The sequence below is a fragment of the Mustela nigripes genome, chromosome 17 (assembly GCF_022355385.1).
Source record: "Mustela nigripes isolate SB6536 chromosome 17, MUSNIG.SB6536, whole genome shotgun sequence".
NCBI lineage: Eukaryota > Metazoa > Chordata > Mammalia > Carnivora > Mustelidae > Mustela > Mustela nigripes.
The window spans coordinates 32,609,179-32,637,088 of record NC_081573.1 but is presented as its reverse complement, the minus strand read 5'-3'; the positions used below and the strand labels follow the sequence as shown (position 1 = coordinate 32,637,088).

Genomic DNA, 27,910 nt, shown 5'->3' with positions numbered 1-27,910 from the left:
CCCATTCCTGGTTTACCAATGGAAGCTCTAGATATTGCGGCAGTCTCATCAGAGATTGGCCTAGTGGTAGGCTGGCCTCCGCCTCTCTACTTCCTGCCGCCAGAGGCTCCGGATGCACTTCCGGCGTGCTTTCCCCTCCTCTTGCGCTCTCATGTTAATGGCGGGTGGCGTCTGCTGAGGGGGACGCAAATAACCGCTACCGGCAAGGGAAAGTCTCCTTGCCTGCCCCACTTCCATTCTCCGCAAGTATTCGAGCTCGCCAGCATGTCCGTGGTGCCGCCTAATCGCTCACAAACCGGCTGGCCCCGGGGAGTCAACCAGTTCGGCAACAAGTACATCCAGCAGACTAAGCCCCTCACCCTGGAGCGCACCATCAACCTGTAAGTGCGGCCTGGCCTTTGCGCGCTGTATTCTCGGGCACCCCCTTACCTCGTGAGCGCTCCCAGAGGTTCCCAGTCTTCTTCCGGCGCGTCCCCGGCCCTCGGTGGGCTTCACGCCTCCCCATCACCTCCACTCCCGCTGGCGAATGCGCCCCTTTCTAGCTCCTACCGGACCCTTCGTGGTCCTCGAGCGCCACAGAGTTAGAGCCCTACTTGAGAGGGTTTTCTTTTCCTGGAGAGAAGGCTTGCTCCCATGCCCCTGGATTCAGTCATAATAGGAAAATCCCAAGTTTGCTTTAGAACTCCTCCTTCCCCACGTCTGCAAGAGGAAACCATCTGCAGAACATGGTGTTCATTTTTCCTATCTAGTGTTTATGTTTTCACGTCACGTATGTGGTATTGCTTTTGTGGGTTCTTCTTTGATGTGAACGGTATAATGTATCGTGTGCGCAGTTTTCATTTTTCTGTAGCATTGGGCTTTGGAGAGCTAGCTATATAACGCGTAGGTTTAGGTCCCCCCCCCCCCCCGCCCCTTACCGGCTTAATTGATACTTGAGCTCCAGAATACACCACATTTTATTCATGTGCTCGGGGCCATCTGGCTAACCTTCTGTATTCACCTGTCTTCTCTCCGCAGCGACAGCAGCCAGGGCGCCGCAACTTGGGAGGGTGCCTACTGTTAAGGTTAGGCTTTCATTCAGACCGTGGAGGGAACCAGCGTGTAGCCCCAGAGAACCTATTTTAGGCTGCGTTTTTATTTTCAACACTTTTCTCTTTGAACCCTTCAAGCTGTTGCATTTCGATGTCACTCTCAAAAGTTAATCTCGCAGTGGCAGGTAATTGGCATTGGAGCTCTGTCTGGCTCAAGAAAATTTTTGGTATTCTCTCTCTCTCTGTTTTTTTAATTGTTTCTGAGAGCTTTTGAGCCACCGTGGTGCTGACCCTAATGAAGCAAAGTGGCCAGTTTCTGGTCAATGTTTAAATAAAGTGCAAGGACAGGGGCGCTTGGGTGGCTCAGTCAATTAGGCATCTGCCTTCTGCTGATCCCAGAGTCCTGGGATCTAGCCCAGCTTTAGGCTCCCTGTCCAGTGGGGAGCCGGCTTCTCCTCTCTCTGCCTACTACTCCCACTGCTTGTGAGTTCTGTCAGATAAATAAATAAAGAAACAAAATCTTAAAAAAAAAAAAAAAAGCAAGGATTTACTGATACTGGCGTTTCCATGAGAAACTTTAGGTGTTTCTCTATTTTACTTTCAAATAAAGGAACTTTTCCCCTTCAAAAATGATTTGAAATTGAAGAGATGATTGCTATTATTGTTTTACTTGGCAAAACAATTTGGCAAAAAAAATTTGGTGCTGGCATGGAAATTTAGACAGTAAAAATACTGGGTTTATGAAGTCTAGCTAGATTGATGTGTATATACAAGTTAATATCTCTAGCTATTACATCAACATAATAACTTTAATTTCATATCCCCTCTTTAAAACATCTTCATAAGATACCCCTGAAGCCGAAAAGGCAAATGTTCTTTTTAAAAATGTGAAAGCACAGCTTCTGAATTATGTTGGTAATTAGGAGTAGGGCTTGTGGTTTTTGCTTGATTTAACGTCATTACTGGATCAGTTCGCATCAAGTTACTATGTAGAATTAATATGGTGAAGTGTTTTTATTTTTACTCCATTAAAGTTATGGATTGATGAATTTACAGAATGTTTCCTCTCCTGGATAAATAAGGTATGCAGAAAAACAAAACAAAACAAAACACTTGTGAACTCAGTTCACCTGGGTGAGTTATAATCTAACTTGAAAACAAGTCCTTTCTCCTCTACTATACTTTCTTTAGGATGTACTATGTGAAAGTCTACTTTGTACCAGGCACTAGGCATAACCCTGGGTGTATAGTGGTGAGGAAGTAAGATGTAGTCCCTGCTTTGCAAAGTTCACAGTGTGATGGGAATAAAATGCATGTCTGGGCTGGCACTATGATTTCATACATGAAAATTCTTACATTTCATTTAGATGGCATCTCTTTATTGACACGAGAGCTAGACTTTACAGTTTAGATATGTACAGCTATCCTTAATTCTTTCTAATTCAAGTTGTGAATACTAAATGTTAATACATATAAAAAATTGCCTGGCACATAGTACCGGGTGAAATTGTTGTGACAAGCAGTGATGTTAGATTCAGCCTTGGGTCTACTGGGGAAGTCCTTGAATTTCTTAAAGCTGCTTCATTCATGCCTAGAATCTGGCTTCAGTGTTAAGTTTTGACAACCTTGATTTGTTTACCTTTCAAGAATAGCTAAGTGGATTGATTATATAGTTGTTGGCTTTTAATGTTAAGTCATTTTTTTAAAAGATTTTATTTATTTATTTGACAGAAATCACAAGTAGGCAGAAAGGCGGGGGGGGAGAGAGAGAGGAGAAAGCAGGCTCCTGACAGAGCAGAGAGCCCAATGTGGGGCTGGATCCCAGGACCCTGGGATCATGACCTGAGCTGAAGGCAGAGGCTTTAACCCACTGAGCCACCCAGGTGCCCAATGTTAAGTCATTTTGATACGGAATAGGCAGGTGTGGTCAAAGCATTCTTACTCAAAGACTTATAATCAGAGGGTTCTTTACTGTAAGGGTAGTGTTTGGGGGGGGGGGTTACAAGGTGGTATGTTTGATTAAATATAAATAGGGGATTTTTAACTATCTTTAAGGAAAAATTTGATATTTACTAGACAAGATGAAAATTATTTTAATATGAGCTATATTTGGAATTCTTGCTAGAGGAGAGAATATTCAGAATAGATATGGTTGGCAAAGGATTTGAATTACTAGAAGGGAAGAGTAAGGCTATTGGATAGAATACAAGCAGAAAGTCAGAGATTATTTAGAGGGGACGGAAAAAGTTCACCTGAAGAGGAAAGGGTTGTGGTACCAGAAAAGTCTGAGGATAGTTGACTGGGAGAAAAATAACTGAAGAGTTGATGGAATGTGGTGGCTCACTTTGTAGAAAAAGAGATATTAGTCTTTAGCACCCATAATTAATAGAATTTCTAGTTAGATTAGTAGAAAATCCCAAGGGGGCATTAGCCAGGTTGACAGTGTTAGTCTAACAGCTGTGATTTAAAACCAGAGGATTTCCAGATAGCCACTTCTCTAAGCATTTGAGGGCCTTAAGGGGTGGTGTTATCTATACTTGAAAGTTCAAGTGTGGTGTAGCAACTTGATGTAATGGAAGCTGTCCATCCAGTCCAAAGAGCTGGATTCTGATCTCTGCTGTCACATTAACTTGTATAACTTTGGACAAAACCTGGTGTTTTCCAAACTTTCCCCCCCCCCGTAGTTTCTTTGTGTGTGTTTGGTATCTGTCATGGTAAATTATGGTCCTCTGTTCTCATGTTAGATATTTGTTTTTGGATCACAGGTACCCTCTTACCAATTATACTTTTGGTACAAAAGAGCCCCTCTATGAGAAGGACAGCTCTGTTGCAGCCAGATTTCAGCGCATGAGGGAGGAATTTGATAAAATTGGAATGAGAAGGACTGTAGAAGGGGTTCTGATTGTACATGAGCATCGGCTACCACATGTGTTACTGCTACAGCTGGGAACAACTTTCTTCAAATTGTAAGTGTCATTGGAAGTTAGCAGCCAGACAACTTTTAATAGGATTGCTGTTTTTTGCAGTTTTGGAAGACCATTTTTGACGTTAGTCATTTAGTTACATAAGCACTGCTGTTAATGGAGTCTTTAGAAAGAGAAAATCATTTCATTTTTCAGTGTAATGCTCATTTATTCCTTAACTGGCAATCTGCCTATTTCTGTATATTGTTAAGAACTGAGCTTGATAGAAGCTTCATGAAGCAGATTAGTTGAAGTTCAATTTCTAGATGTCATTGTACCATTACTAAGAACAAGTGATATTGTTTCTTTCTTAGGATGGTGTTTCTGATTCTTAAAATGACTTGCATTTTTATAGTTAACTGTTTAGTTTTATCACTTAAACTCAATAAAATAAATAAATAAATAAATAAATTTCTTTGTATTATACATTCAGTGCATAACCATTTGACCAGATTGTACCAAAAAGAGAGGTCTCAAATCCTTAGTTTGGAATTCTTGAAGAACATGTCATTTTTCAGACCGAAAAAATGTGGTCCATTGCCTCTTTGGGCATTTCTAGAATCCATTATGACCAGATTGCCTTCCAGAGAGAAGAGAGTGGGATAGACTGGTGGCTAGAAGTTGTTTATTATGTTACATACTTTGTTTAAAACTAGGGTTTGTGCACTGTTAGTCTGGTGAATTAAAAGGAGGAGTTCAATTTTCTAGCACATTCTTCCCCCTCCCTTTGACATTTATTTTCTCTGATTGCCTTCTGTGACACTGAAATATGAGTTATTCAGTTATATGATAGAAATTATTATTATTGTATTCTTCCTGTTATCCTAAAATTGTTTTAAGTTGAAAGCTGAAATTCTTAACCTTTATACAGACCTGGTGGTGAACTTAACCCAGGAGAAGATGAAGTTGAAGGACTAAAACGCTTAATGACAGAGGTATTTCTCCATTTAACCACTTTGGCGGTTTTATCCTTGCCCATCTGAACACCATCAACTGAATGGATAAATAGGCTTTTTATCTTTTTTATTTTTTTTTATTTTGAATAGTTTTCACTAAATCTTAAACAACAGAGTGTTAGTACTATGTTTACTTTCTGTAAGTTGAACTAGAACTTAACACTTTTTTCCACTGAAGTGCTGATGTAACAATAAGGGTTAATAAAAGCCAACATTTTATTGAGTACTTACTGTGCTAGGCATTGTTCTGAGTGCTTTACGTGCAGTAGTTCCTTCAGCTGTCACAACAGCCCTAGGGAGAAGTAATGTTATTAATCCCATTTTACCAAAAGGGAAACTGGGCACAGAGGGTTCAAATAACTTCCTTGATGTTTGCAGGTAGTTTGTCATGGAGCTGGAGATCGGAATACAGTTAGTTTTGTTGCGGTGTAGGCCGCTATAGGGTTTTTGACAAGAGTGATTCCTATTAAAAAGCTATTTTCATTTTTGACATATCTTTTAAGCTTTACCCACATTGTGCTACCTTTTAAAAGTCACTCTAATGTCTGTCTCTAGAGACTTGAGGCCAAATGCATAGATGCTCCAGGTTTTGAAGTTACAGGTTGTTTTTATTATTATTTTTCTTTTTCTTAGCACACAGTCCTTCCCTCTTTAATTATAAAACTAATATGCATTATGTGCAAAAACCTTGGCAAGTACAGAAAAGCAGGAGAAACAAAACTAAAATCACCTGTAATTCTACTACTTTGACCTATTGGTTTATCTTTCCAGTGTTTTTTTAAGTACATTATACCTTTTAAATATTGTGCTTTGCTTGCTCTTCCATTTACATGTGGTTGATTGAACCTATTTGCTTAACTCAGCTCCTTCTCAGAAATCCCACCAAGAAGGAAGTAAAGGGTTTTTTAAAAGATAGAAATTCAGTAGAATTGAAGGAGTTTAAGATGAGACAATTGCAAAAAAGAATTTTTAGAAGCTAGAAAAGCAGATGGGCATATCATATCTGACTTAGCAGAAACCTCAGCCCAGCAGGGGGTAGTTCAGGACTTGCACTCCATAGCACCACACAGGCTGAGGAATTGGAAGTGCCAGGTGCCCCTAAAAGTGGGAGCCTGCATGGACTGGAAACTGGATTGTTAGTAGAGATTGACTCAGAAAACACTAAGCAATGAAAAAATAGAAGGGATGAGAATAAACGAGAGTTTATATTCTGAATAGTGAGACTTACAGATTTCTACTACGTTGATAGAATTGTGACAATTAGGCTTAAGGTTGGAGATTTTGCTTCTGGAGAAAGTGACCAGTCCAAAAAAAAACGCCTCCAGATGATGATATTTGGGAATCTTCCCAAAGAATAGTGTGGCCCTGCCACTCAGGGTGACAGCTAAGCACCTTAGTACTTTACCTTAATTGTGAGCCAGGCTTTTGGAGAAAGTGTCTTAACAAGAAAGAGATCAAAAGAAGCAAATGAGGGGCGCATGGATGACTCAGTGGGTTAAAGCCTCTGCCTTCCACTCAGGTCATGATCCCAGGGTCCTGGGATAGAGCCCCCGTGTCGGGCTCTCTGCTCAGCGGGGAGCTTGCTTCCCTTCCTCTCTCTCTGCCTGCCTCTCTGCCTACTTGTGATCTCTGTCTGTCAAATAAATAAAATCTTTAAAAAAAACAAAAGAAGCAAATGGAACTCAACAGAACACAATTTAGCAATCAATAAAATTACTATTTTAGATGTGATGAGAGGAGATAGCTCATCTGTGGAACCCTGGGCCATGAAAAAGACTATTGAACCAATAAGAAAGAACTCATGAGTGGGGCGTCTGGGTGGCTCAGTGGGTTAAAGCCTCTGCCTTCAGCTCAGGTCATGATCCCAGGGTCCTGGGATCGAGCCCCGCGTCGGGCTCTCTGCTCAGTGGGGAGTCTGCTTCCTCCTCTCTCTCTCTGCCTGCCTCTCTGCCTACTTGTGATCTCTGCCTGTCAAATAAATAAATAAAATCTTTAAAAAAAAAAAAAAGAACTCATGAGTATTCAAAAAAAATGTTAGCAGAAACAAAACATTCACTAGAGGGTTAAAAGATTGAATTGAGGAAATCTAGAAAGTAGGATGAAAAACAATCTAGAGGAAATCTAGAAAGTAGGATGAAAGTAGGAGGCAAAACAGAGGTGAGAAATGATAAAATTAGTGGGTCATGCTAGAAGGACCAAAATAGATTATAGACAAATAGAGCAGAGGAAGAATATCAAAGCAATAATTCCCAAACTTAAAGAACATGAGTTTTCAGATCAGAAAGACCTACTGTCCTGCCCTTTATAATGAACGTTAAAAGATCCATGCAAAGGCGTATCATGAAAGTTTCAATCAGTAAGGATAAAGAGAAGATCTTAAAAACTTCCAAAGTTGGGAAGTGGAGGGGAGATTGGAGTTAAATACAAAGCATCATCAAAAAAGGTATTGACTTCCTAGAAATAATACTGGAAGTTAAAAGCCCTTGTAACATGCCTTCATAATTCTGAGAGAGCATGATTTCTGCTGTAGAATTGTTTGTATAATCAAACCATAAATCCAGTGTGCAGGTAAAACTATTTCCAAACATACAGAATTTCCAGAAATACAGATCTTGTAACTTTTCTCAGGAAACTACTAGAGGGTGTTGACTACCAAAATGAAAGGAAGAACTAAGAAGATACAGGATTCAGAATGTAGAGAGGATCTAACAACATAGGCAGAGGGAAGCCCTAGGACTTGCGTTGTGAGGCAGGGTTGAGAGCACTACAGAGCAGAGGAGGATGATAGAAAGTGTTGCTTGGGGGGAAAAAAAAATGAAATTGACAGAATAATTGACATTTGAATTGAGAAGAAATTTAAGTTCTTGGGAGAATGTGGACATGAAGTAGTGATAGTGAATGATATATGTATGAAACAGTTATTAACTCTGAAAGAAAAGGATAGTTGTGTAGTAAGAAATGCAATTATAGTTTACTCAACGCTGATGTGTCGAGTCACCTAGTCATAGTAATTTAAATACTGAATGCAGTCTTCTTTTTTTAAAGATATTATTTATTTATTTAACAGACAGATTACAAGTAGGCAGTGAGGCGGGTAGAGAGAAAGGGGGAAGCAGAGTCCCTGCTGAGCAGAGAGCCCAATGCGGGGCTCGATCCCAGGACCCTGGGATCATGACCTGAGCTGAAGGCAGAGGCTTTAACCCACTGAGCCACCCAGGTGCCCCCCCTGAATGCAGTCTTAACCAAATACTGATTATGGGAGGATGGTAGAAGAGAAAGTATGAATGGAGGATATAGTTTAAAGATCTGAATTCTCACTCACAGTAGGAGGGTGTTAATTGCTTTTTTTCTTTAAGTTTATAAAAATGTAAAGTAATCAAGAAATGACCAAAAAGCATGCATGAAAAGTATAACTGTAGTGGAGAAACCTGATAAACAGTACCTCAGCCCAGATGATCAAGGTTAACATCAGTAAAAGTCGTGTCTATGTAATATGCTCTTGACATGATGTAATGAGAATGGTACTTTAGCTTGGTGGTCTTCCTTTCTAAACTCCCCAAAATCCATAATCCCTGTCTAACTGAGAGGCATGGTATTAAATACTTTATTAGTATTCCTCAAAACTATGAGGATCACAAACAAAGAAACTGAGAAACTGTTAGTCTGTAGGAGAAATTACAATTTAATGTAGGAGGAAATTTATTTCTTTACAAAGGAAGGAAATTCTGGGACTGGAAAGGACATGAGTTAAAAACTAACTAACCTTTCAATTAGTAAAGTAAAAGTATTGGTTCATTAGTTGTGACAAATGTGCTAGTATAAGATGTTAATAGGGGAAACTGGCTGTGGGATACGTAGGAAGTTTGTACCATATTTGCATTTTTTTTCTATAAATGTGAAACTAAAACAGTTTGATTTTTTGTTTCAGCTTTTTATTTAAATTCTAGTCAATTAACATACAGTATTTATAGTTTTAGGGGTAGAATTCAGTGATTCATCACTTACGTATAATATCTAGTGCTCATCACAATTGTCCTTAATACCCATGTCCCATCTAGCCCACACACTGGTCCGCCTTGCTCACCTCCCCTCTAGCAACCCTCTGGAAAATAGTTTCTTTAAAAACAAGGTGAATGCTTGTGAAGAGTAGAGGCGAGTACGGGGGAAAAACGCTAAGAGTTGAAAGTTGTAGCCAATGGAAATGGGGACGTGGAACAGGGAACTGCTCTTTCTCATTGTAGACCTTGTAGAACCATGTTTGACCAATTAAAACATATAGAGAGTATAATTTTAATTAAAATGACTTAAGTTTAATATTCTGCCACCCAGATTTATAAAAATGAAAGTTTTTTTTTTCTATAATTTAGTTAGGTGGTGATTTACACAAGCTACAGTTGATTCTAGTAAAACTATTGTATGTATGCTATTGGGTTATGTAAGAAATTGGCCAGGGCATAACAATAGATTTGTTGGTCCTATATAGTTATGTTGTTGCTAGATTGCCATTTTGGAACTAATAGTTATATCTTGGGCCAAATGACATAGATAATAGTAGACAAGAAATTATAAAGAGGAAATTTACATCTTTACAAAAGAAGTATTTTCATGGGTAGGTATTACTGGTTGTATTATTTCTTTTTGACAGATACTGGGTCGTCAAGATGGTGTCCTGCAAGACTGGGTCATTGATGACTGCATTGGTAACTGGTGGAGACCAAATTTTGAACCTCCTCAGGTCAGTGTTCTTTTCTATTTGCTGGGCATTTAGGGAAGTAGAAAACTACTTTAATTCCAGCCTTTGGAAAAGAGTATAGCAGAATTTGACTTTCTCTCTCATTAATGTAGATAAAAATTTTTTAAAATCAAGCATTTTTTTCTTTGAAAGAAAAATTTCACATATACAAAAGTAGGAATAATAAAAGTCCATAAATCCCATTACCTGTCTTCCACCTTCAACAGTTAGCAGCTCATGGTCGGACTTCATTTTATCTGGCACTCTTTTCCCCTCCCTCAACTTCGATTATTTTGGAACAAGTCCTAGGTAATCATGTCAAATGTAAATATTTCAGTAAATGTCTCTACAACGTAAGGGTCTCTTTAAAAATAACACCATATACATTCTCACACTAAGAGTAAGGAATTACTCCATAATATCATTAAATATGTGTATCTCTGACTAGTTTCAAGCTTGTATTTTGTTTTCTAATTTGTTTAAATTAGGATGGTCTCTTAAGTCTCTTTTGGCTGGTGATCACTTTCCTGGTTCTCTTTTTTCCCCTCTCGTAATTTATTAATAAAAACAAGCTTTTTAAAGTCCTTTGTGTTTCCATTGCTGATTGCATCTGCCTGTTGTCATTGAACATGTAGTTCTTTCGCTTCTGTCCTATAAACTGGTATATCAAGAAACTGGATTTGACTGGTGGGGGAAGTATAAGGCTCACCAGAGCTGGTGTATTGTTTAATTTCTGCATAATAAATTACCCCTAAACTTAGCAGTTTAAGACAGCAGACATTTGTTACCTTCATTTCTCAAGGTCAGACATCTGGGAGCTGCCTGGCTGGGTGGTTCTGGCTCATGGTCTCTCAAGAGGTTATGGTCAGTCTGTCATCTGGGATTGTGTCACCTCAAGGCTGGACTAGGGCTGAAGGATCTGATCCCAGGTTCACACATGTGTTTGTTAGCAGGCCATTCTTCTTGCGCTGTTGGACTGAAGGCTTCAGTTCCTTGTTGGGTGTTGACCTGAACGTGCTCTCTTTTACCAGGAGAGTTGTCTCCATAGGGTAACTCCCAGTGAGGCAGCTGGCTTCCCCTAGAGCTTGAGATCCGAGGTGGAGAAAGTTACAGGGAGCAAGAAAGCTGTAGTCTGTATAACCTAATCTTGACAGTGACATACTGTCAGTTCTGCTGTATGCTACTGGTCACAAAAGCCAACATAGTACATTGTGGGAGGGGACTACATAAAAGTAGGCAGGAAACAGGTCGCTGGGGGTCATCTTGGGGGATGGCCCTCACAGACAGTACCATGCACTTCCATCAGAAGTTTTGTCATGTCTGGTTATGTCTTTTTGTAATGTTAGCCGCTCGTTGATAATAGTTTTTTGGGCTTATTAATTCATTAGGGTTGTCGCCCTTTTATTTTTTTAATTTATTTTTTAAAAAAGATTTAACTAATTTACTTATTTGACAGAGAGATCACAGGTAGGCAGAGAGGCAGGCAGAGAGAGAGGAGGAAGCAGGCTCCCCGCTGAGCAGAGAGCCCAATGTGGGGCTCGATCCCAGGACCCTGGGATCATGACCTGAGCAGAAGGCAGAGGCTTTAACCCAGTGAGCCACCCAGGCGCCTCATTTGTGATCCTTTTATTAAGGGAAACTTCTCTCATCAACTATTTGGTTACCCTGAGGTATAATTTATGTAGGAAAGAATAAATGTTTCTTTTCAGAAGAATGAGTTAATTTATTAGTATCCTTCAAAGACTTTATTCACAAGAAAGAATAAGACAGAGACTTGGGTGCAGATAGATTGTTTGGTACGTGATCCCAGAAAACAATAGACTGATGAGACTGATGGGGGAATTACAGCTATGGGCAACTGGACCGATCCTGCTAAGGACTGTGAGGAACCATATGCAATGTACCTTAAAATTGTTCATTAGAAGGAGGGAAGGCTGGAGACTCCTACCCCATTGGATGAGGGTTGTATTAACTCCCTTGCACTTTCATGTTGAGTCGGAGCACAGGTTATGAGATTTTCTGGGGCTTTAGAAACTCTTTGAGGCTGAAAAGCAGAGAGTGAGACAGTGGCAGTAAGCTGGGAGCTTTCTGGCAATTTCCAACACAGCTGCCCTGAAATCTGAGGTGGGATGAGATCTGAGGGGATGGTAATGAGGTAATTCGGGACCAAAAAGCATCTGGTTCAGTGACTTTTTCAAGTGTCCTATGACATCATGGTTTAAATATATTCCTTGTGTTCTAATCCATTGTAATGATTGATAATGGTACTGAGCTCAAATTTTCTTACCTTTAACTGATGGGAGACTCTGATCCTGAATCCTGTTAACAAGGCTTTATGACATAGATCTCTTCTTTGCATGACAGCATGTTCCAGGCTAAGAATTATATAAAATATCAGCCAAGCAAAAGATGATTATGTCCTCCTCTTCCTTCCGACTCTCTGGTATAGCTGAGGGATAGGAAGAGCAGGTGCTGTTGGATCTGGCGCTAGTTCTCAGCACCTGAAAATTGCCTCGGCTTTAAGAAAGTATAATTTCATTTGAAAATAGTGAGGTTCCTGGTCCGAAGGTACATAAAATGATTATTGTTAACATTTTTTTGGTTTCTAAGCCTTCTTTGATCAAACTGGAAGCCCAGTAATAACACAAAAGTTTTTCAGGCTTCTCTCTGAATACCCTCATTCATCTCCCCTACTGAAGTCCTAGGACAGTTGCCTTCATGGATGCAACCCTGTGGAGTTGGCTCTGCTAGCATGAGATGCAGCGTTAAGTGTTGTGTGTTCATTTCATACACTTGGAGTAGTGGTTAGGTGTCCGTGGGAAAAGAGCACGACACCATCTCCCCTATCTTTTTGTATAAAGTGCAGTTGGCTTAAACTCCAAGATAAAGACTGGAGAAGAAAGTTTTTTTTTTTTTTCTTTTAAAGATTTTATTTATTTATTTGACAGAGAGAGAGATCACAAGTAGGCAGAGAGGGGGGAAGCAGGCTCTGCTGAGCAGAGAGCCCGACGCGGGGCTCGATCCCAGGACTCTGGGATCATGACCTGAGCCAGAGGCAGAGGCTTTAACCCACTGAGCCACCCAGGCGCCCCTGGAGAAGAAAAGTATTAAAAGAAGAGGAACTTATAGCCCCAAGTAGAAGAAAATGGGGTAATGCCAGTCACTTTGGTTTGGTCATGGTTTAGGAGCTTTTGTTGTATGTGAATAGCTTTCCTGTAGCCTGTGCTGTTCAGACTACTACTCACTGCTCTGTCTGTCATTGCCAGTGTGCCTGGTTTTCATGACCATGTAGGGCACCTCCAAAGCCTGGAACAGTTGTCTTCATTTATCATACCTTAGGGATGGCTCTGGTGTATCATTATTCTAACTCGAATACTGGGATGTTGAGTGGGGTGGAATAGTGGGAAATAACAGGCTTTTATCGTCAGATAAGGGTTGACTAGATGAGGCTGAATCCTGGTATCATTACTTAGTTGTGTAGTCTTGGGAAAGACTTGCAGCTTTTATTGTCAGATAAGGGTTGACTAGATGAGGTTGAATCCTGGTATCATTACTTAGTTGTGTAGTCTTGGGAAAGACTTGCAGCTTTTTTTCAGTGTAAGTTCTTACATAAAATGTGGGTGATGTTTCCTCCTTTCGGCATCCTCTGTTTTATCCTACTCTCCCGTTATATCTATTTTCAGCATTTTCCAATTCCCCTGCCCTCAAAATACAACTCCCAAAGCCAAAGTAGATTCTTCTGAATGTATGTGGGGAGATGTAGGTGAGTTCTGTACCTCTGACTGAGGTCCTAACCTCCCCTAGCTAATTCTCTTTAGAATCCCTTAAGTTCTCCAGAATAATTTCTCCATTTTCACAAGCAACTTTACTCTTTCTAGCTGACAGGACTCCACTGAGACTTTTGGTTTCTGAACATTCTTTGATCAAACTAGAAGCTCAGTAATAACATACAAGTTTTCCAGGCTGGTGTTCCTAAAGTTTGTGTCGGGGGTTGTGTGTGTGTGATTGTTGTTGGAGCACTGTCTTGTCAGATACCTCAAAGGGCATATTTAGACTTCTAATATAGTAAACTTCTTTGGGTTGTAAGTTCCTCAAGCTGCAAATCCTGTGACTTATACCTAAAATTGATTTGAATGGCTAAATGGTTTACTACTCGTTATGTTGTATTTATCAAGCATTTATCTTTCAGAACATCTGTTAGGTACCAGGTTCTGGTAAAGGGAAGACTAGAAAGAGTTCTGTTTCCTCCAGCAGTTTATGCTGTATTGGGAAAGAAACAGAGAGAGAAAGAAATGAAAACAGCATACATGTTAAAATTGTGTTGGGATTGTGAGGAACTTGGTCTCAGGGTTGATAACTTGATCTTAACGTCTGAAATGGAAGAAGTCGATAAATAAAGGCACGGAGGTGTGAGGAAGGTCTTGGCAAATACAAATTATTCTCTTTTGTGATTTTAGTACCCGTATATTCCTGCACATATTACAAAACCTAAGGAACATAAGAAGTTGTTTTTGGTTCAACTTCAAGAGAAAGGTAAGTTATTCTGCTTTTGAATGTAGCCATCTGAAAACTTGTGTAGAGTAATTTCAAGAATACTTTTATTTGAGTTTTCTCCAAGTTTCTTGAATTTTGAATTTATTATGAAATTAAAATATATACTATGTATATACAGAATTAACCTCTTTTTAAAAAAAAGATTTTATTTGTTTATTTTTTAAAGATCTTATTTATTTATTTGAGTGAGTGTGAGCATAAGCAGGAGGAGCAGCAGAGAGAGAGAAAGAGACTCTCAGGTGGACTCCACACTGAGCACAGCGGCCTGAGCTAAAATCGAGTGCCAAGTCATGCTAGAGGGGGAAGAGTAAATTTTATGAGAGCCTAAATACCTGATAGTAGTGTTTTAAAATAACTGTTTAGCTTTTGGTACTGATATTCTTATTGTGATAAACTGAAACTTTTAGGAGACAGAGGAATTAATTTTTTAAATGCCACCTTTAGGCCTGTTGTACATTTTAACAAATATTTCTTATCATAGTCTTAAAATGGAATTCAAAATAAATTAAGGCTCGGCTCTTCTCCCTTTGTTTCCAGGGCCAGCACTTATAATGTCCTTGTGCTTATTAATAACACTGACTGTGAACTTTGCTTGAAAGATACAACTAAAATGGAGTGCTTGGGTGGCTCAGTTGATTAAGCGTCTGCCTTCGGCTTGGTCATGATCCCAGCCTGAGATTGAGCCCTGCATCATGCTTCTTGCTCAGCAGGGAGCCTGGTTCTCCCTTTCCCTCTGCCTGCCACTCCCCCTGCTTGTGCTCACTCTCTCTCTCTCTCTCTCCCCCCTCTCATTCTGTCAAATAAATAAGTAAAACCTTTAAAAAAAAAAAGATAACAACCAAAATGTGTTAAGGGGAATTACCTTTTTCCTCAGGAGTTTCTCAAATATAAAATGGGTGATTACTTTATAAATGAATTGTAAGCAGTGATTGTCTAAGAATTTATAGAAGATGTATACTGTTTTGTTTTACTTTATTTTATTTTGTTTTATTTTAGCTTTGTTTGCAGTCCCTAAAAATTACAAGCTTGTAGCTGCACCATTGTTTGAATTGTATGACAATGCACCAGGATATGGACCCATCATTTCTAGTCTCCCTCAGCTTCTGAGCAGGTATGGAAAGTTGAACATTTTGTGGCTGGTTCATTTAAATTGCCAGATTTAAGATATTCTGAGCTGTTTGACAAAGGATAGTTAGGAATTTTGGTCTTTAAGGAAACTAAGACTGTAGATGGTTTCTTGGCTCATGCACAAGCCACAGATTAAGTATGACTGACTAAAAGTATCCCCAGACTCCCAAGTTGCAGCATGACATTCTGGTATTTGGGTGGATGTTCTTCTCCACATCTGATATTTTTGTTACTGTTAAGTTTGAAGTCTTCATTCAAAGAGGAGATGATAAAATGGCAGTCAGCACAGTATAATAAAATTGAGGGGAATTATCTATATGAAAATGTGGAGAATTACATCTTTGTGTAAGATGTTCTCTTTCTTTGAAATGTGCTGTATTTAGGTCTACTGGGATATGAGGGATTGATTCCTGAATTTTTACATACATGGAGTTTAGTTTTCTTGTTTTGTTTGTTTTTGGTAGAGACAGGTATAAGAAAGGTGTTTTTAAAAAAAGTGACTTGTACTGGTTGATGTTCTTAGAGTCTTCTATAGATAGAACACAGGGCAATGTGGTGGCTAAGAATATAGATAACTGGGCAGTGTTTGGATTTGAATTCCACCTTTAATAACTTCCTGGCAGCATGACCTTGGACAAATGATTATACCTATTTGCTTATTTCTTCACCTGTAAATCAGGGTTGTAGTCCCCACTTCATAGAATTATGAGGAGCAAGTGAAAAAATGCATGTAAAGTGCTTACAACAGTGCCAGGCGCCTGGTAAATGCTTAATAAATATTAGTTAAAAAACAGTTTTAATAGTGATTTTGGCCTTCTCTGAAACCTTATTGAGTATGAAATTGGTTCTTTCCATTTTGTTATACTAGTCAAACTTCTATCTTTTGCATCTCTTCTTTGGTCTGCTGTTGAGTTAAAAGTTGAAGTGTGAGATACGAAAAAGAGTCATATAATTCATTTATTTGAACACTGCTTGTCCGGTATCAGGAACTGTGCTGAGTGGCATAATACAAGAAGTTAAAAAATTTTCCTTCTCTCAAGGAACTTTTTAGTGGATAATTAATCAAATGTACACTCTTAAGTTTTTTTTTTTTTTTAGTTGTGAGGATTTAGCAACACTATTATTTAATGTGTAAGATGAGACAGATCAGATAAAAGGATGTTTTGGTGTAGAAATGCCAAAAATGTCAAGGGAGGGGTAGGAATGTCCAAATTTCTTTATCATCTAAGATAAAAAAACTGTAAATAATGCTGTTTTTAATAAAGATATTGTTCTTTCTAAAATTCAGGTTCAATTTTATATACAACTGAATTCCTGCACAGTGGAGAAGTAAAAGAAGCCGTCTCTGTGAGCACAGCTATACACAGTGTAGAATAAATATGGTAGAAAAGTTTTTTTTGGGTTTTCTCTCTTTCCCAATCCCTAAATTGCTGCCTACTTTCTGTTGTTTGAATAGTAAAGTTAATATGAAGAACTAGATGGTGGTGTAAACAAATGTGATAATGTTTAATTTACTTTTGGTTCTACTCATACTTTTTTGTACAACATTAAAGAATATGAACTTCTTTCTATTTGTATTTTTTTTTTCTTTTTTTAATTTTCACATTAAACTTGTAAAATTCTTACAGGTGAGGACTGTTTTTTTCCCCCTGCTCCGAGGGTGGTGATGTTGAAACAATGGCAGGTTTAGGTTAGTTGAGTATGTGGGACCCTTGTTCTGATACCATTTTGGGGAATATATTCTAGATATATTCTAGATATATCTATGTTCTAGATTTTTGTGATGAGGAACTTCTGTTACTTTTGGGAACTAGATTGCTTGATGGAGTCCTGAGATGCAATTCCTGAACCAAATAATACACTTTGAGTTGTACTCCCAGTATGTTACTAACTGGTACATTTCATACTGATATATTCAGACCTTTGTTCACAAGCAACAGACCTTGAACATATGGGAAGCCATTAAAATTGGCTAGGTTAGGGAAACTCATGGGAATTGGTATAAAAAGAGACCTACTGAGAGCTGACTGAGACTTTTTCCCTTCGTATAATGGGTGTGTATTATTTGTGTTGTTGTGAAATTGTGTGGTTTAGTTATTCTTAGGGCCGTGGTAAAATGGTGATCTGTGAAGGAAGTTTTTAAAAATGGGTCTGTTAGGTTTTGACTCTTGGATTACAAAGTTAGTTATTTCAGTTGATATCTATAGAAATGAAAATTTGTTTTTAGCAATGACAAGCCTTGTCAAAAATATTTTGGGGTAATTTGAATCTACTGAAATCTAAAGACAGGATAGGGGATAGATTTTGTCAGCCTACAGGAAAAATACCAGTTTAAAGTTCTTTAAAATAACAACTGCTAAATTAGGAACAGGTTTTGGGGAATAAAAAACGATTCTTAGGGCAAAGGATTGTGCAGGCTCTGTCATTGCTTAATGGTCCAAGTATGTTGTGCATGCCTTACAACAAGTGTGACGACTGCAGGCTTAATGAACAGGACATCTTGTAAGATGCAGCTACTTAAAGAAGAGAGATTGCTGTAGTTTATAAGAGATAGAGTGAACTTTTGATTAGTTCTTACATCTTTATGATAACAGGCCTTTTCTCCTGAATTTTGGATGAGTTGAAAGGTATATTATAAATTCTTCCCTATTTAGACTTGAGAAAATCAGACCAAGAACAACTGTATCAATAAAAATTCTAGTTTATTTAGCTGAGGTCCCATGAAGCCTTTACAAGGTTGTGTCAAGTAGTGACTGTGGTCGTGCTCATGCTTAGTAGTAGGTGAGCAACAGGACCAGAAATAATTCATGAATTCCTTTGAAAAAGCCACCGATACTGTGTAGAGTCCTCTTCCCTCAGGCACTAATAGTTCTACCCCTGTGATTTATATCAGCACATTTGTAACTTACCATAATTTTACTGGTGATTTCACTGACTAGCTGAGCCTTATCAAAATTGGGGAAGGCAGAGATGAAAACAGCTTGATCCAGCCCACCTTCTGTGGTTGCTTCTGGCATCCAAGTGAAAGGCTGTAGTAACCACATTTCAGATGTGCTAGTGCTTGCCACTTGGGGAAGGTGGAAAGTGGTGGACTTTTTCTTGGTGTTATTATAAAATGCTGTATTATTTGAAGAGATCGGATTTGAAGCTACCCGTGTCCTTTGTAACATAAGCTTTGACCTAGAAATGATTTCCTGATCACTACTTCACAGTATAAGTGCTTGAGTCAGTCATCTATATGTTGGGGCCTAGGTGAAAAAACCTTTGATTTAAGCTGGCTTGGTTACTAACTTAGAATGTAAAAAGATCTAGTTTTGAATGTAAAATTGGCAACACACAAACACAAATTTTTTACACTGTCTTTGAACTGGTCAGCTGCAATTGTATCTTAATACTCATGTTTTAGATTTCCTGATGGAAATAGTAGAACTAGGGAAATTTAAATATGATATATTCTACAACATTAGAAGAAGGTACAAGGGAATGTTTACCATTAAGCTCTTTTTGTGTAAATTCTTAACATACTTTAAAAACTAAGTCTTAAATTGTGCATTCCAATTCTCTGTATATTAAATACTGAATACTTTTTAAATGAGCTCTTGATGGACTGATTTGTATTTTTGAATGCTTCCTGTATTCCAGGTTTGTTTATTATTAAGAGTCCTCTTTTGCATTATATAAGTACAATATATGTCATGTTGTTTTCCGTGAGTAATCTAAGTAGTGCATATTCTCTATAAATCTACTGAATGGCACTAGAAAATATTTAGTAGGTTGGTGAGTAGAAGTTTTACTCAGATGTTTTCAGTCATATTTAGAATTGACATCCCTTTGAAGAAAAGTGAAATTTGTTTTTTCCTAAATGATGAAGACTATTATGATTTTTTAATAAGCAGATGACACTTAAAATGGCATTACGATAACTTTATGAATTTATACTTTCAACAGCAGATCAGGGAGATTTCTTATTTTTTATCACTGCCTTAGCTTACAAGGTTCAGTTATTTTATTTTATTTTATTTTATTTTATTACGGGTTCCATTAAATTAGCATTTATTGGCATATAAAAATATAGTCAAATTGCCAGTCTGTTTTCTTCCATGATGAACTAAAGTGAGAGGTAGAGGTCCTCTAAATTCAACATGCCAGCAAGCAAGCAACTTAAATTTCCTTTCTTAAATGATATGACTCTTAAGGTCTCAGGTTTTTAATGACTTTATTTTTTAAGTACTTGCTCATTCACTTGAGATGAAATGCTTGGAGTAGCTTTCCACCTCAGAGTTCCTCAGACTTACTGTTTTTACTGGTTCATAGTGTTCGGACAGTATGTGCTGTTCACTAAGACTGCTTCAGAGGGCATGCGGTGTTTATGTTGCTTCGCCAGAGAAGTCTTAGTGGTTTTTGACGGTACTACAAGTCCGCTTCCTTAGCAAGGGTTTGATTTCCTACAATTATTCCACTTGTTTTGCATCATTTATTCTTTGGGTTAAACTAGACTCATTTCAAGTAGTTTGCCTTTGTTGTTCAGATGTGATGAAAAACACAATACTGTAATTTGACTTGAGCCATAAGACACATTTTAATATTAGCTCGTATTTATCAAGCTTTGTGAAGAAAAAAAAAAACTGACTACAACCTAAGTGAGTCTTAAGCCAGGTTAGGTGTAATTTGTATCTTAGTGATGGGTTGTACCATAGGACTGGACAAGAATTGGGGACATACAATGTTCTCTGTTGAGGGAAAGATCAGCGCATTTAAAAACTTAAAACTTTTGGTTATTGTGTTTACATCATAGTGTACTAGCATCATTTATGGTTTGGCTTTGAGAATTTTTATGGCATTACACTTACAGAAAATGTATAAAGGAAACTGAAGTTTTGGTTATATTTTTATATTTGTAAAGTGAAAGTTTGACTAAAATGCTCACTGTTCTTTTTAAATTTTATTTTATTGTTCATTTCAATTAAAAAAAAAATAAAACAGAATGACATTCTCTGATTTGTGTGTGGCTACTAACCTTAGTGTGCCATTAGAAATCCTGCTCAGTTCTTTTTCAGTGTTGTTGGCCAGGGGCCATTAGGTAAGAGACAACTTGACAGAATAGCAAGGGTCTGAAGAACTGGGACACTGATGTTGCCCTCTCTGGCATGCCCCCATTGTATGTTAGCTGTCATCTTAGGCAGATCTAGTTTCCTGCATTGTGAAGCGGTCACTGGATTTGGAACCCAAAGACTGGGATTAGTAGTTGCCACACAATTTTGCTGTGTTGTATCATTGAGGGACTCAGTTTCCTCATCTATAAATCTTGTTGGTTCCTTTAGCCCCCCCCCCCCTCAGATTTGCCTGGAAGTCATGTTCTTTGACACTGTGCTTGCTGCTTATGTAATACTGTGTAATATAATTTCAGCCTCTTAAATAGAAAGTGTACCCAAAAGATGAGAACACCTGTGTCATAAGATCACAGTCTTAAGGTTTTATATCAGAACAAAAGTTGAACCAAACCTGATAAAGTTATTGTAAAGTTTCTCTGAAAATTTTACTCTTGTATATTGCAGGAACCCAAAAGCCATGAAAAATTATTAAAGAAAAGCTAAAAATTGAAGTATACCCATTAACTGACTTTCCCCCTACAACTTGAGTTGGTTATTGTTTCCCCCTCTGCTAGATTGAGTAATGAAACACACTGGTCCAGCTAATGAAACACCAGAGTCCTGTGGGAGTACACTTAAGGTTATTGTTTAGATAAGGTAGTTTCAGTTTCTAGGATGTTGAGAATCTTCAACAACAAACTGATCTCTGCCTTTCTCAAAGAACAGTGAAAATTAAATGGAATCATGAATATGAAAGGATTTCGGGTATTTAAAAAGTGAATAGCAGTATAGTAATTAGGTTTGACTCCTAATCTACATAAGCCGTTTTATCTGAATTGATAAAATATTTCCTTTACCTCAAGCCAAATCAGAGCCACCATTCTATAAATGAGGCAGAAAATTCAGTTTCTCAGTCATTATTGGGAGACTGTGGGGCCATCTCAAAGTCTCCAAGGAATCCCGAAAGCATAAATGGTAGTCTGAAATGAGGGTGGGAGTGCAGAGAGCTCTAGCTTCTGCCATGCTCTACAGATATTTCTCTTGTCTAAGCTGGACCAGCCCCTTACGGTCTGGTGTGGTTGCCTTCCTGCCATACTGAGCCTTAGGACTCAACTGAGAACATAGTCCGTATACTTACCAAGTATTCATTCCTGTGTCTTGCTTCCTCCCCGGGTCCTCTCATGGAGTAGGATACAGTGCAAAGAACCAGAAACAATGGTTTTAGAAGGTGGGATCTGACCATGCTAAAAAAACAAAAACAAAAACAAAAAAACCTTCAGAGGGGTGTGTGGGTGGCTTAGTTAAGCATCCAACTCTTGGTCTCAGCTCAGGCCTCAGTCTCAGGGTTGTGAGTTCTAACCCCTTGTTGGGCTCCATGCTGGTTGCGGAGCGTTCTTAAAGTGTATGGTGGCACTGCATGCCACCTCCAACCCCGCCAGCCAAATTGTTCTGTTTGATCACCGGCCCTTGGATGTTTCTAACAATTCCAAAGTGGATGGTAGTAACTTTGAAAGATCTTTGTTTTCTAATTAATAGGCTTTTATTCTTTTTTTTTAAAGATTTTATTTATTTGACAGAGATCACAAGTAGGCAGAGAGGCAGGCCAAGAGAGAGGAGGAAGCAGGCTCCCGGCAGAGCAGAGAGCCAGATGTGGGGCTCAATCCCAGGACCCTGGGATCCTGACCCGAGCCAAAGGCAGAGGCTTAACTCACTGAGCCACCCAGGTGCCCCATCAATAGACTTTTAGAACTAGATTATCAGACGTGAAAGAGACTCAAAAATGGTTTAGTCCTTTTGAAAATTTTTTAAGATTCAACAAATACTGAGTACCTACTCTGGAGCAGGCACAATTCTAGGCCTTGGAGAAACAATGAGGAATAAAGACCCCCAAGCTCAAAAATTTTTTGGTAGCACTTTTTTTGGGTCACATCTTTATTGAAGTGTACATTGAAATGATTTTTAGTACATTCAGAGTTTTCGGAGCCAACAGCACAATTAAAAAAAAAATCCATATTTTGCCTTTATCCTCCAGTTCCCTCATCCCTGCTCTATCTTATCCCCTGCCCCCACAAGCAACCATTATTTTGTTTTCTAGGTCCATATATCTATTTGCCCATTCTGGATATTTCATGTAAAGGGAACCACAATGTGCAGCCTTTTGTGTCTGGCTGCTTTCACTTAGCATGTTCAAGTTTCCTCTGTGGGAGCATGTGTCAGTACTGACTCATCTCCATGCAGTCCATTGTATCCATTATACCTTACTTAGCCATCCATCACGTGAGGGCCATTAGCTTGTTTCTACCCTTGACTATTATGAATAATGCTGTTACCAAAATTTGTGTACAAATTTCGTGTAGAGTTCTGTTTTCATTTTTCTTGGACATATGCCAGAGAGTGGAACGCTGGGTCAGATGGTTACCCGTGTCTTTAACTTTTTGAGGAACTTTCCAAAGAAGCTGCACTGTTTCATATACCTACCTGGTGTATGGAAGAACACATACCCATTTACTGTTAAATTAAGTCCATTTTAGACTCTGCTCGAGGCTACTAGTAAACAACAGAAACTTAAGATAACCTTACTGGCGAGAAAAAAGACTGTTGATTAATATTCTTTATCAGAGGGTCAAGCCCCTATTAATTACTCCCTAAGCAGCATGTCTTTGGACCGCCTGGGAAGCTGTTAGGCCCCACGGGGTGCTCAGGGGCACTAACTTGCTTAAACTGCGGTGGGGGCGGGTTAAGGAAACCAAGGGTCCAGTGTCCGGGAACCCCTCTCCCTGCGGGCATCGCCACGCTGCCTGGGCTCGACCGCCCGCCAGCGCCGTCGGGTCCGAGTGACGCTTTTGCTCGACCCGCCCGGCGCCCTGTGCGCCCGCGGGCCCCGCCGATCTGGGCTGTCCGCCGACGGTCATGCTAGGTGCCGGGCCCCAGAGCCTGCGGCCGAGGCCTTCGCCCGCCAGGCGGCGGCGCGACTGCTGGGGGCGGGAGACGGAGGCCGCGCCCCCGCGCCCGTCCCGCCCGCTCCCCGCTGGGGGCGGCGGCCCGCCCCGAGCCCGCCGAGGCTCTTCCGCGCCGGCAGGGGCAGCAGCGGGAGCGGCGCGGGGCGGAGCGGCGCGAGCGGCCAGGAGCGGCCCGGCCCGGCCCGGCGCGGCGGCGGCGGCGGCGACGCCAGAGCCCGAGGGCGCCGTTCGCGAGGCCGCCGCGGGAGCCTGGCCGCAGCGCGGGGAGGCCTGGGGCCTGGAGGCCGCCGCTGCCGCCATGCCGCTGCTCTTCCTGGAGCGATTCCCCTGGCCCAGCCTCCGCACCTACACGGGCCTCAGCGGCCTGGCTCTGCTCGGCACCATCGTCAGCGCCTACCGCGCCCTCAGCCAGCCCGAGGCCGGGCCCGGGGAGCCGGAGCCGCCAACGGCCCCGGTGCAGACGGAGCCGGACGTGCCCTCCCGGCCTAGCGCTGGCGGCCCCCGGGCCCGCGACGTGGCCCAGTACCTGCTCTCGGACAGTCTGTTCGTGTGGGTGAGCGAGGCTGCCCCGGCCGCCGCGGGGGAGCTGGCGGGAGGTGGGGGCCGCCATGTCACCCATTATGTGCGGGGGGCGTGGCTGGGCCGGGGTCGCCTCTCCGGGGCCGGCAGCTGCGGGGCCTGGGGGGGCGGGGTCCGCCGGGGAGCTTGCGGGCGGACCGAAGGCTGAGGGGCCGGGTGGCCCGGGGGGCGCCGAGAGAGCAGCTGGGCCGACAGCGGGGGTGGCTTGAGGAAGGGGCTCCCCGAGGCGCGGAGGGCACGCGGCCGGGCCCGGGGAGGGGAAGAGTCTAGGGGGTGGGGGGGGTGCCCGAGGGACCCCGGGAGGGAAACTCGAGGACCTCCGGGAGCCGGTTACCCCGGCGGTTCAGGGAATTGTGGAGGGAAGTTGAAAGGCTTTTCCGGCTCGGTCGGCACGGGAATGTTAGTAATGGGCTGCCAGTGAAGAGGAGGGGGCAGAGACGAATGTTGGCCAAGGGAGAATTTTACGCATCTGGGTGTGTTGGGACATTTGTGTGAGGAGACTGGCTCTCTCCCCTAACTTTTTTCTTTTCTTTCTGCCCTTAAGTATATGGTTGTCCTGTTTGGGCCTTTACCTGGTGATTCATGACAGTTTCCTTTGATGTCTGAAGGCAGTAAAACATTCGCAGTCGAGAGCTGGCTCATCGTTTTCACTCAGGAGTTTCTCCTTTTAGTGATCCATTTTAAAACTGTTTTCAGTTTGTCTGCCAGTGCAAGATAAAGCAGCACCTACAAGGCATACAGGCTGGTTTCGCTTGTTAGGACAGATAATTTCAAGCTGGGCAGATCAACGGTATTTTGGAAGAACTTTGGTTCCACCTTGGCCTTGAATGCCAGGCGTGTACATGCACACGTGCGTGCACACACGCAGACACAGAATGATCAGAAAAGTTGCTCCAGGATTTAGGTCTGTCACTTGGGCTCACTAGGGTGTCTTGGGGCTTGTCTTCTCTTACAGTTCCCATTTGGGGTTAAGAGTAGGCTGTAAATGACTAAGATTAATATTCCAAGGATAGAGAATGATACACAACTCATTTGTTATAATTAATCCCACTGTGCTTCATCAGGAAGCTGTGGGATTTATGAACTCGGTGGGCTGTGGATTAAGTCTTCTGGTCCTTCTGATGAAGAGATTATTAGAAGACAGTGAGGTGTGAAGTTTTATTCTTTCACTGCTGTGTACATGACTTTGGTACTGTGTAAACAGTAGGAAAGAAGGGAGAAGAGAAAGAACTCACGTTACCTCTCTTTTGTCTTAATTTCCAATCTATTTTTTCATTTGAGTTAGCAGGTAAACAACTTGAAGTGATGTGAAGAGTGTTTCTGCCAAATGTTTAGATTATAATGTATTCTTTGATAACATAAGTACGAGACCTAAATAAGCCTTTGAGTTGTAACTACTATAGAACTACTAGTATTATTTAGTGGTTTTTTTTCCCCCTAAGAGTTTTTTGTTTTTGTTTTTACCAAACTCGTGTTCAAATTCCAGGTTAACACCTCTTCATAAAACGCTGCATAAAGCCTGTTGATTATCCTGTGAAAATTATTTCTTTTGAGAAAATTTCCATTTTGAGAAATTTCCAATTTCCCCCCCAGCCTTTTCATTAGAGGTCTTACCTAAAGCAGGTTTCTCTTTTCTTCCTGATCTGTTGATGGTTGTTTTCCTTTTTCAGTTGATCTTAATTGTTTTCCTGCTGGTTTTCCCGCTTTCATGCTGGTCTGCCTTGGGTTTCTCAGATCCTCCACGTGTGCTCTGGAAGCTTTCCTCTTCGCCCATGGCGTAGTTTCTGCTCTAGTAGCTGAGCAGGAGCCACCATCTCCAAAGCCTGCTTCCTTAGGCTGACAGATAGCATGATCCAGTGATATCTGGTGGGGCATTGGTCAAAATGGATCCCTTTGGCACCCTGCCCCCAAAGGCATTCAGATTCAATTTTTTAAAAACCAAGCAAGACAAATCAAAAACTGATCTTTCTGCCAGTTTGCAAATCCTCCTAGCTGTTGTTTGGCATACTGGAATCTCTAAAACTTATCTTTGTAGAGCACAATTTAAATTAATACACGTCTGATAGCATCTCAGGAGGGTTTTTTTTTTTTTTTTTTTAATTTTATTTATTTGACAGACAGAGATCACAAGTAGGCAGAGGCAGGCAGAGAGAGGTGGAGGGGAAGCAGGCTCCCTGCTGAGCAGAGAGCCTGATGCAGGGCTCGATCTTAGGACCCTGAGATCATGACCTGAGCCAAAGGCAGAGGCTTTAAGCCACCGAACCACCCAGGCGCCCAACAGGAAGTTTTGATTAACAAACTCAATTCAGAACCTTTCAGAGGTACCATTTGGGGCAATCTGGAGGGCATAGCTGTGAACCCTTTCCCTCACGCTCGAAACAGTCCATATTGAAACAGTCCATAGACAAATAAAGCAAAATTCGGTAAGTCATAATAGATCCATAAAAAAAAATATGGCAGCGTCTGGAGGAAAGAGAAAATGATGCCTAGGGGAAGTATGCTTGGAAGGTGATATTTGATATTTGAACCCAGCCTTGGGAGGTAAGAAGGATCTCAGCAAGCTGCATGGTGTATTTTAAGGAGAGAAAACGGAGTATGAAGCTCAGATGGTATATAAAAGGTAGTACAGGGCCTGTGCTGAACGGCTCATAAACTGGGCTCTTAAATTACAACTCCCTTGGGTCCTGTGATTAAGAGTGGGGTATATGTCTCAAAATGGCAACCTGGTACTTGAAAAATGTAGTTTCTCAGATAGTATCCAGGGATCACTTAAGGGGAAAGGCAGAGCCTTGGAGTCTTCATTTTGATAAATGTCCCAGGTGATTTTTTTTTTAAGATTTTATTTATTTATTTGACAGAGCGAGATCACAAGTAGGCAGAGAGGCAGGCAGAGAGAGAGAGAGGAGGAAGCAGGCTCCCTGCCAATCAGAGAGCCCAATACGGGACTTGATCCCAGGACCCTGAGATCATGACCTGCTGAAGGCAGAGGCTTAACCCACTGAGCCACCCAGGAGCCCCCAGGTGATTTTTTTACTAATGGTTGAGAAATGGATTAGGGAGCATGAGATGGGGGGTGAGGGTCAGATTATGTAAACCTTGCCAGCCCTTCTAAGGAGTATGGACATTATTTTGTGGGCCATAGGGTTTAAGTGGGAGGGGAGGGGAGAGGGGCTGTCATGATGAAACGGTTTTCTCCAGAGTGACCTGTGGCAGCAGTGGTGAGGGTGGCAAGAGGCCTGGAGATGTTGTGATTTAAGACCTCTCCCAAAGAGGTCTCTCCAATTGCGCCCCCCACCCACCGTGTGGGTGTTGAGAATAGGTTCAAGGGGAGACTCCAGTGTTCTCACACTAGCAAACGCCCAGGTTTGATGTGATCACTTGTTTCTTCATGTCTTTCTAGAACTTTCATTCTAAAGTTTCATTCGAGATTAGGTTTTTTACCTAATTTTATTTTACGGTTTTCAGGTGACCTAGGCTTATTTTATAATTTTCAGGTGGCCCTTTGGTTAAGTACCTCTTTATCCATTCTGTATTATATGTTTTTTTTTTTTTTAAGATTTTATTTATTTGACAAAAAGAGATCACAAGTAGACAGACAGACAGAGAGAGAGAGGAGGAAGCAGGCTCCCTGCCAAGCAGAGAGCCTGATTCGGGGCTTGATCCCAGGACCCTGAGATCATGACCTCAGCTGAAGGCAGAGGCTTAACCCACTGAGCCACCCAGGTGCCCCTCTATTCCATATTGTTTTGAATTGTACAGGAGTGTTTGGCTTTTCTACTCCTTTATTCATATTATTTTCATTACTGTCTCCTTTCTTGTTTTTTATTTTCCTTTTTTTCAGATTTGCTTCTAAAATTATAAGATCAGGACATGGTAAAATGGAGAAATGAGAATATAAGTGTTAAGGTTCTGACATA

At 40.9% G+C, this 27,910-nt stretch overlaps 2 protein-coding genes across 2 annotated transcripts in view; both read left to right on the top strand.

Annotated features, from left to right (window-relative positions):
* The first annotated feature begins 115 nt into the window (after positions 1 to 115).
* Positions 116 to 20,362, top strand: NUDT21 (nudix hydrolase 21). Its single transcript, XM_059381738.1, has 7 exons — positions 116 to 380; positions 3,797 to 3,997; positions 4,866 to 4,929; positions 9,596 to 9,685; positions 14,140 to 14,215; positions 15,233 to 15,347; positions 16,653 to 20,362. The coding sequence occupies exons 1-7, from the start codon at positions 265 to 267 to the stop codon at positions 16,672 to 16,674; spliced, it is 684 nt and encodes a 227-aa protein (XP_059237721.1). The 5' UTR covers positions 116 to 264; the 3' UTR covers positions 16,675 to 20,362.
* Positions 20,363 to 23,616: 3,254 nt separating this feature from the next.
* AMFR (autocrine motility factor receptor) overlaps positions 23,617 to 27,910 on the top strand; it is a 39,108-nt gene continuing 34,814 nt past the window's right edge. Inside the window, exon 1 of the mRNA XM_059383957.1 lies at positions 23,617 to 23,967. Coding sequence (XP_059239940.1) covers positions 23,713 to 23,967 — 255 coding nt within the window. The 5' untranslated portion in view covers positions 23,617 to 23,712. The remainder of the gene's footprint in view (positions 23,968 to 27,910) is intronic.